We start from the raw sequence: 9811 nt of genomic DNA on the forward strand, positions 1-9811 counted from the left end.
GGAAGCAGGTCTGAATGTGTGCGTTACTCTGTAGCTCTGGGGAAGCAGGTCTGTATGTGTGCGTTACCCTGTAGCTCTGGGGAAGCAGGTCTGTATGTGTGCGTTACCCTGTAGCACTGGGGAAGCAGGTCTGAATGTGTGCGTTTCCCTGTAGCTCTGGGGAAGCAGGTCTGTATGTGTGCGTTTCCCTGTAGCTCTGGGGAAGCAGGTCTGTATGTGTGTGTTACCCTGTAGCTCTGGGGAAGCAGGTCTGAATGTGTGTGTTACCCTGTAGCTCTGGGGAAGCAGGTCTGTATGTGTGTGTTACCCTGTAGCTCTGGGGAAGCAGGTCTGTATGTGTGTGTTACCCTGTAGCTCTGGGGAAGCAGGTCTGAATGTGTGCGTTTCCCTGTAGCTCTGGGGAAGCAGGTCTGTATGTGTGCGTTTCCCTGTAGCTCTGGGGAAGCAGGTCTGTATGTGTGCGTTTCCCTGTAGCTCTGGGGAAGCAGGTCTGTATGTGTGCGTTTCCCTGTAGCTCTGGGGAAGCAGGTCTGTATGTGTGCGTTTCCCTGTAGCTCTGGGGAAGCAGGTCTGTATGTGTGCGTTACCCTGCAGCTCTGGGGAAGCAGGTCTGTGTGTGCGTTACCCTGCAGCTCTGGGGAAGCAGGTCTGTGTGTGTGTTACCCTGCAGCTCTGGGGAAGCAGGTCTGTGTGTGTGTTACCCTGCAGCTCTGGGGAAGCAGGTCTGTGTGTGTGTTACCCTGCAGCTCTGGGGAAGCAGGTCTGTATGTGTGTGTTACCCTGCAGCTCTGGGGAAGCAGGTCTGTATGTGTGTGTTACACTGTAGCTCTGGGGAAGCAGGTCTGTATGTGTGTGTTACCCTGTAGCTCTGGGGAAGCAGGTCTGTGTGTGTGTTACCCTGCAGCTCTGGGGAAGCAGGTCTGTGTGTGTGTTACCCTGCAGCTCTGGGGAAGCAGGTCTGTATGTGTGTGTTACCCTGTAGCTCTCGGGAAGCAGGTCTTTGCTGGCAGCGGGCAGGACTCCCAGTAGTTGCTGGAAGGGCATGAAAGGCTTGCCCATGTCAAAGGTCAACTTCAGATGGGCTATGTTCCTCACATCTGACAGGAACGGGGCGTAGTGGTGAGGGTAATACCTAGGACAGAGGGAGGTTTTAGTACACGCGTGCACAGACAGACAGACAGAGAGTCAGACAGACAGAGAGTCAGACAGACAGAGAGTCAGACAGAGAGTCAGACAGAGAGTCAGACAGAGAGTCAGACAGAGAGTCAGACAGAGAGTCAGACAGAGAGTCAGACAGAGAGTCAGACAGAGAGTCAGAGAGAGAGTCAGACAGACAGACAGACAGACAGACAGACAGACAGTCAGACAGACAGTCAGACAGTCAGACAGTCAGACAGACAGTCAGACAGTCAGACAGACAGACAGACAGACAGACAGACAGACAGACAGACAGACAGACAGACAGACAGACAGACAGACAGACAGTCAGACAGACAGACAGACAGACAGTCAGACAGACAGACAGACAGACAGACAGACAGACAGACAGTCAGACAGTCAGACAGACAGTCAGACAGACAGTCAGACAGACAGTCAGACAGACAGACTCACCAGCTCCAGGACTGGACTCCATGGTAATAGTAATGCAGGATCCACTGGATTCCCTCCACATAGCACAACGCCTGATTTGCTAGAAACTCTCTGAAAACAATACAAACAACAAAAGTTTAAACGAGTGTCGTGCTCTACAATGCCATTGCCTTCAGTTATAAACTAGAAAAGTCATACAAGTTCAGCTGGGTTTGGGGAAACAAACTTTTCTAAGAGCATTTCAGGATCGCTCGAGGTTGTAGGAAAATATTTGGAGAATGTTGGGGGAGACATTGGGAGAAGGTGAGGTATACTAACTCTGAGACCACCTCCACTCCCATCTTGGTCATGTAGTAGGTGCGTTTATACTGTCTGAACTCTGCCTCAAACATGTCCTCTTCTTCACCATCCTCCTCAAAACCTCTACCAGGGGCTCTGTCCTTCCCGTCATCCAGAGTAGTTAGACGCAGAGAGTCCTGCACACACACAAACATTGAATATGGATTTCAAGACACGCATCTGGATTTGTAGGATCTCTGCGTGTGCATTGCAAACGCATGTCTCACCAGGTCTTTCTTCCTGGCGTCCTTGCTGTGAGCCTCCTCTGCTGCCAGTCCCGCGGCCTCGTTCAGGTACTTGTTGCCCACCTTACTCTCAAACCACTTGAGATCCACAAACACCTCGTTGAAGTGCTCCCTGTCAAACTGGGGCAGAGGAAGAGAGCGGGAAAAGAAGGGGATAAAGAGGAAGGGACAAAGAGAGAGAGAGAGATTGCAAAACAGGTATCAGAGTGAGAAAGAGAGCGAGACATGCGTCACAATCAGAAATGCTTGGTAATGAAATAATTCCACTGATTGTGGATGTTTACTGGTCTCTCCCACCTCGGACAGTTTCTCCAGGTACTTCTCAAAGTTGCCCAGGTTCAGGTGGCCGTTCTCATTCAAGTACCCTTCATGGGTCAAATATAAAGAAGCGAATCAATTTCTCCAGCCGGTACGCAAATAAAATGTTTCACGTGGAAGAAAGGCTGGAAGACGTATGTGTGGATTGTGTGTTGTCTGAGTATGGTGTGGGAGTGTTCTCACCTCCCAGCGTCGGCAGCACACTGATGTAGGTGCGGTAGAGGAGAGGCAGGGCGTCTTGGTTGATGTGAAGATGAGGAAGATGAGGGATGAAGTCATTTCCCACCAGGAAGCCCATTAGGATCCAGTCATCGATGATTCGCTCCAGGTCGTACTCAAACGAGATCTTGTTCTGTTAAACAACCAATCATCAGACATCTTACTGTGAGGACCAACCAAACATATGACATTGTTATTCAAACCATTCAGAGAATTGATACTGTGTGTTAGTCACATATCGGTAAGCAAGTAAATGTGCATCTACTGTATTGGTCACACTCAAGCAGAATTTTATTCTGTGGGAGTATGGGTTTGTCTTACCTTAACTTCAGAGAACTCGTAGTCTATGTACTCCCTAAATAGTGACAGGTGCAGTAGATGGAAGGTTGTCTCCTCTGGAGCTGTTATTCTGCAGGAGGGAAATACATACATATAACTGTCTCACACACACACACAGACACACAGCGCTCTCTCTTGCCCACTAGACCCACCTCTTCTGGTTTTTCTTCCCTCCAAAGCGGACCTCTTCTCTGAGTAGGGAGAAGTGTGGCTCGTGGCTGGTCAGACCTAACATCATCTGTAGTAGAGAAAGAGACTGTAGTTAACACAACACACCTTCATTAATACTAATGAAACAACAGTAGAATTCTGTCAACGGTAAATGACCGATTACAGCAAGGGGTGTCAAACTCATTTTGTGGCTGCATTCTGACTTCAATGTGGTCTTCATTTCTATACAATTTCGATTTAGTTTTAGTCACTTAAAGTATATTAAGTTTATCCCCCTCCCCAAAATATAATAAAAATATATTCGTATTTTATTAGTATTTTTTATTTTTTTAAACTGAAACCATCTGCAGGCCGGATTGGATCCCCTTGCAGGCCAGATCTGATTTGCTAGCCGTATGTTGGACACCCCTGGATTACAGACATACATACATAGACATTCACATCTGCCACCATATACACATCTCCTTGATGTCACACACACATCTCCCAAACCCACAGGCCACCCACCAGGTCAGCGTCCAGGCCATAGAGACAGTGGCGTGTGTTTGGGTCGTGGCCTGGCTCAGAGTTTTCCCTGCGGATAAACTCCATGATCTTGTGTTCTCCTTCTCCTGGAGTCTGGGAAGGAAACAGAGGGTCACAGACACAACGCATCATCCACCAGTGCTGTCACTCATTCACATATGAAATCATCATTCACATATGTCACTCATTCACATATGAAATCAAACAAAATGTGGACACTGACACACGACGTGTCCCCAGCCCTCACCTCGTGCCCGGAAAGGTAGACGTTGACTCCTTTCCAGGCATTATCTGTGGATAGTTTGCTGTTGACAAAGTACTTGAGCTGCTCCTGTAGCCTGGCCATGAAGTCCGTCCCTACAGGAGAGACATGATGGGTCGTATTCAGTAGGCACCAAACTGAAGAACAGACTAAAACAGGAGGGACTACCTGAACCCCTAGGAATTGGATGAGAACTATGAGTGGACAGATTGGTGGAGAAGTGAAGGATTGTGTAGGAGGCTACATACCAGGTGTGATGCAGTTGGAGTCAAAGCGGGCCTCAGAGGGTAGGACCTCTCCTTTCTCAAGGGCTTTCTTTATCTTGTCCTCTGCTTCTTTGGCCGACCTTCACGAGAAACATATAAGTGATTGATTGGTTGATTGAGTTATGACATTACGTGATCCATCGCTGTGCCACTCGGTCACAGACACAGCACATAAAGTACAAAGGCAGTTGTTATCATCATGATCTTTACCTGAATCTCCTGCCTCTCTGCTGGTTCATCTTGGCCCGGGGAGCCACTCCGTCCACGGCCATGAAGAACACCTTCCTGGGCTTGATGATCCTGAACAGCACCTCCAGGTAGTGGAAGATGTCCGCAAAGATCTTCTCCTCCGAGATACGGAAGTGGACGTCCTCGTCGTTGGGGTGGGAGCACTGGTGGATGATGCCATTCATATCCAGGTAGAGGTTGTCAAACTCTGGGATCTTTAGGAGAGAGGTAAAAGGGGGTGTCAGAGCAGTCGGCCCATCTGTCTACTATCCATATAAGAAGGCTATAGCATCAATACTTTAATAATGGAAGGAGTGTGTTCATGAGTTGAGGATTTAAAAAAATGATCTAGTGGGATTGATTGGAAACAGATATGGACTCTTGTTTCAGAAACGCGCAGAGTTAAAATTCAGGGTTATTTTGGAAAGCAACACGTAGTCATGGAGCTAACCCACATCCACCCATCAGAACGGCGCACCACTCAAGGAGTCCAACCAATACAGACTCCCGATAGAGTTCGACTTTGGACTCTGTGGTCAATATTCCACTAATGCATATTGCACACCTGCCAATAAATGTGGGCTAATCTGGCAATAGTGATCTCGGAAGTTAAACTGTTACATCTGGTCGACGACTACAATATTTGTTATTCAGAATAAAGTTCTATTTACTTGACAAACCAAACAAAGCATAAACTCCACCTCCGCCTCGATAAAGAGAACAGAATTGAGCGTTCCTCAGCTAAACGAATATAGACCTGCCTTATTCACTAGGCTATTTGTTATGATATCTAACTGGAGCCGATAGTAAGTAGTAGTAGCACGCAAACTAGCTAACTAGTTAGCTACCTAGAAGGTAAATTGAGTCAAACACGTAGTTAAATGAGTTGGTAAATATTCCTGTACCGTCAGTTAACTAGCTGCATGTGTATTTGTAACTACAATAACACGTTGGTTTATTTAGCTATGACCATAATAATCATAGCTATGAGTAGCGCGTACAGGCAGAGCGGAAACATCGATACGTGAAGGTGAAACTGTTATGGGCCTGCTATATTTAGCTTGATAGCTTGACTAGTTACCTGCAACAGTAATATTCGCTTGCTAGGTAGCAAAAAAGTAGGCTATGGATATCATACCTGATGTTCCTTGACAACTTCACTCAGACAAGGGTATCTTTCAGAAATCCATCGGTAGAATTTCGGCACTCCCATCTTGACCACAAACAATTTATTTTGGGTTAAATTAATACAAATGCAAGGGTATAAGAGACGCGTAAAGTAACATGAGAAGTTGCTTTTGCTACCGGGGGTTTGGTTCGGTAGACTGTAACTGTACAGCCAGTAAAGCAGTCCGGGTGGAATCAATGACGTAATAACCTAAATGCCAGCTCTCAAACAGAAAATAGTAACACAGGCCTACTTGGTGACTGATTAACTATTATTTTAACAACTATTAATAAAACACTCTATATAAAAAATTCTAACAAATATGGCCTTTGTTTTTCTTGTCCTTTGGCGCTTTCATTCCTGTGCAATCATTTAAAAATTCCGGCGAGACTGGCAGTTAGTATTTATTGGTTCCACGTCAGCACAAGGAAAGAGCCCATCTCCAATCTTTTAAATATACACTAGATGACTGACAGGGGGTGCTGTTTTGAAGTCTTCGCGCCTCCATCTTGGCACTCGCCCACCAATGTAATGTTGTGGGAGTTATAGAAATGCATTTAATTTTGTCTACATTTGTTACTGTCTACATTTATTCTATTACATACACTTTTGAAACTCATGTTACTTTCCCCACTGCAAAATCTGGACCCCTACAAATCAGCCGGGCCAGACAATCTGGACCCTTTCTTTGTAAAATTATCTGCCAAAATTGTTGCAACCCCTATTACTAGCCTGTTCAACCTCTCTTTCGTGTCATCTGAGATTCCCAAAGATTGGAAAGCAGCTGCTGTCATCCCCCTCTTCAAAGGGGGGGGGACACTCTTGACCCAAACTGCTACAGACCTATATCTATCCTACCCTGCCTTTCTAAGGTCTTCGAAAGCCAAGTCAACAAACAGATTACCGACCATTTCGAATCCCACCGCACCTTCTCCGCTATGCAATCTGGTTTCAGAGCTGGTCATGGGTGCACCTCAGCCACGCTCAAGGTCCTAAACGATATCGTAACCGCCATCGATAAGAAACACTACTGTGCTGCCGAATTCATTGACCTGGCCAAGGGTTTCGACTCTGTCAATCACCACATCCTCATCAGCAGACTCAATAGCCTTGGTTTCTCAAATGATTGCCTCGCCTGGTTCACCAACTACTTCTCTGACAGAGTTCAATGTGTCAAATCGGAGGGCCTGTTGTCCGGGCCTCTGGTAGTCTCTATGGGGGTGCCACAGGGTTCAATTCTTGGGCCAACTCTTTTCTCTGTATACATCAATGATGTCCCTCTTGCTGCTGGTGAGTCTCTGATCCACTTCTACGCAGACGACACCATTCTGTATACTTCTGGCCCATCTTTGGACACTGTGTTAACAACCCTCCAGACAAGCTTCAATGCCATACAACTCTCCTTCCGTGGCCTCCAACTGCTCTTAAATACAAATAAAACTAAATGCATGCTCTTCAACCGATCGCTGCCTGCACCTGCCCGCCCGTGCAGCATCACTACTCTGGACGGTTCTGACTAAGAATATGTGGACAACTACAAATACCTAGGTGTCTGGTTAGACTGTAAACTCTCCTTCCAGACTCACATCAAACATCTCCAATCCAAAGTTAAATCTAGAATTGGCTTCCTATTTCGCAACAAAGCATTCTTCACTCATGCTGCCAAACATACCCTCGTAAAACTGACCATCCTACCGATCTTCGACGATGTCATTTACAAAATAGCCTCCAATACCCTACTCAATAAACTGATGCAGTCTATCACAGTGCCATCCGTTTTGTCACCAAAGCCCCATATACTGCCCACCACTGCGACCTGTACGCTCTCGTTGGCTGGCCCTCGCTTCATACTCGTCGCCAAACCCACTGGCTCCAGGTCATCTACAAGACCCTGCTAGGTAAAGTCCCCCCTTATCTCCGCTCACTGGTCACCATAACAGCACCCGCCTGTAGCACGCGCTCCAGCAGGTATATCTCTCTGGTCACCCCCAAAGCCAATTCCTCCTTTGGCCGTCTCTCCTTCCAGTTCTCTGCTGCCAATGTCTGGAATGAACTACAAAAATCTCTGAAACTGGAAACAGTTATCTCCCTCACTCGCTTTAAGCACCAGCTGTCAGAGCAGCTCACAGATCACTGCACCTGTACATAGCCCATCTATAATTTAGCCCAAACAACTACCTCTTCCCCTACTGTATTTATTTATTTATTTAGCTCCTTTGCACCCCATTATTTCTATTTCTACTTTGCACTTTCTTCCAATACAAATCCACCGTTCCAGTGTTTTACTTGCTATATTGTATTTACTTCGCCACCATGGCCTTTTTTGCCTTTACCTCCCTTATCTCACCTCATTTGCTCACATTGTATATAGACTTATTTTTCTACTGTATTATTGACTGTGTTTGTTTTACTCCATGTGTAACTCTGTGTTGTTGTATGTGTCGAACTGCTTTGCTTTATCTTGGCCAGGTCGCAATTGTAAATGAGAACTTGTTCTCAACTTGCCTACCTGGTTAAATAAAGTTGAAAAATAAAAAACATAAAAAACATACTTAAATGCATATAATTTTGTCCCATAAACATTTAATTGAAACACTGTAGAATTCCATTCATTCCTATGGAACACTTCTTCTAGGGAGTGTGAATATGACTGAGTGGTTGCTTCAAAGCCTCTCATTGACCAATACATAACATTAGCAATCCAGGGTTTATATACATTATTGGATAGTGCTCTCTCTGAATATTAATAGCTTAGATATTCGACATACTTCTTCCGCACTCTACTCATTTTACACCGTTTAAGCTAGAAACGCCGTTCAAAGGTCAAAACGTGCAGAATGGTCTCGCTCGAGTATACAACTTTTTGATATCTGTTATACTTTTTACGTTATTAAACTTTTCGTCATTTGTTTTTGCCCAAATACGCTAACGTGTTATTTCTCATGATTCTAAGGCTCCCCATTGTATCATCATCAGTTCCAACTAACATTTCCTGAGGTATGAAATCTTCCTCTACTTCTCCGCTTGTCAAATCCGCAATCGGATTCGGAGTCGTGCGTGCCAATGTGAAACTAGAGCCGTTTTAGTAACCCATCGCCTGTCTCTTTCTAGTTGCTGTTAATCATGTCAGAAGCTAGCAGATGTATTATTTTCCAGACAACTACTGTTTTGACCACTAACCCAACAATTAGACAAAAATATTTTGGAATGAAATCTTCCTCTACTTCTCTGCTTGTCAAATCCTAAAAACGGTTTAGAAATCGTGTGTACCAATCTCTTTGCAGAGCAAATTTAGTAACTCATCGCCTGCTCTTTTCTAACAGCTCTCTGTGTTGTTATTGAGATTCCAAAACAGAACCGTTGCTAGGACACACTGACACTGAGGGCCAAAATTATGAGAGAGAAGTGACCACAACCTCACATCTAGTATCCACAACCATACAATTACATACCACACAACTGCTTACCATGTCTAGTGACCACAACCACATTCCACAACCACACAACTTCTGATCACACATTTAACTATTGACCATATCTGCACAACTTCTGACCACATCTAGGGATCGCAACCACACAACTCCTGACCTCAACCACATAACTTCTAACCGCAACCACACAACTGCTTACCACATCTAGTGACCACAACCACACAACTTCTGACAACCACAGAACTATTGACCACAAGCACTGACAACTACACAACTTTGGACCACAACCACACAACTTCTGACCATATCTAGGGACCACAACCACACAACTACTGACAACAACCACACTTCTGACATCTAGGGATCACAACCTTTGACCATATCCACACAACTATTGAACCACATAACTACTGATCACATAACTGACCACAACTTCTGACCACAACTTCTGACCAAATCTACTGACTGTCGATGGGAATTTAAAATCATTTCACAATTTGAATAATCAAAAAGTTAAACTTTTTAATTTTCTTTCATTACAACAACAAAAAACTTTTAAAGAGCTTTAGCGAGCCCCACAACTTTACTTGTAAAGTGACCATCTAGTTCACCCTTCCCTATCTCACCCATTAAAGTTGCACCATTTTCACAAAGCAAGCCAACCTACAAAGCTTGGTGCCATGACTGAGGAACAATGCAAACAATAAGGC

General features: G+C 45.2%; 1 protein-coding gene across 4 annotated transcripts in view; it reads right to left on the reverse strand.

Annotated features, from left to right (window-relative positions):
- Nucleotides 1-6038, reverse strand: part of LOC106568870 (5'-3' exoribonuclease 1) — a 36794-nt gene extending 30756 nt beyond the window's left edge. For 2 of the 4 annotated variants that reach the window (XM_014139624.3, XM_014139623.3), the window contains exons 1-13: nt 5641-6038; nt 4485-4717; nt 4257-4354; nt 3994-4103; nt 3729-3839; nt 3203-3288; nt 3033-3120; nt 2676-2844; nt 2472-2539; nt 2157-2294; nt 1909-2066; nt 1612-1701; nt 976-1132 (exon numbers count right to left, since the gene is read on the reverse strand). In XM_014139624.3, the coding sequence (XP_013995099.2) occupies nt 976-1132; nt 1612-1701; nt 1909-2066; nt 2157-2294; nt 2472-2539; nt 2676-2844; nt 3033-3120; nt 3203-3288; nt 3729-3839; nt 3994-4103; nt 4257-4354; nt 4485-4717; nt 5641-5715 (1581 nt within the window). In that variant the 5' untranslated portion in view covers nt 5716-6038. The remainder of the gene's footprint in view (nt 1-975; nt 1133-1611; nt 1702-1908; nt 2067-2156; nt 2295-2471; nt 2540-2675; nt 2845-3032; nt 3121-3202; nt 3289-3728; nt 3840-3993; nt 4104-4256; nt 4355-4484; nt 4718-5640) is intronic. The other 2 variants (XM_014139625.3, XM_014139622.3) reach the window with 1 other exon arrangement.
- Between the last annotated feature and the right edge of the window lie 3773 nt (nt 6039-9811).

This window comes from Salmo salar, chromosome 14, assembly GCF_965601325.2.
Source record: "Salmo salar chromosome 14, fSalSal1, whole genome shotgun sequence".
Taxonomy (NCBI): domain Eukaryota; kingdom Metazoa; phylum Chordata; class Actinopteri; order Salmoniformes; family Salmonidae; genus Salmo; species Salmo salar.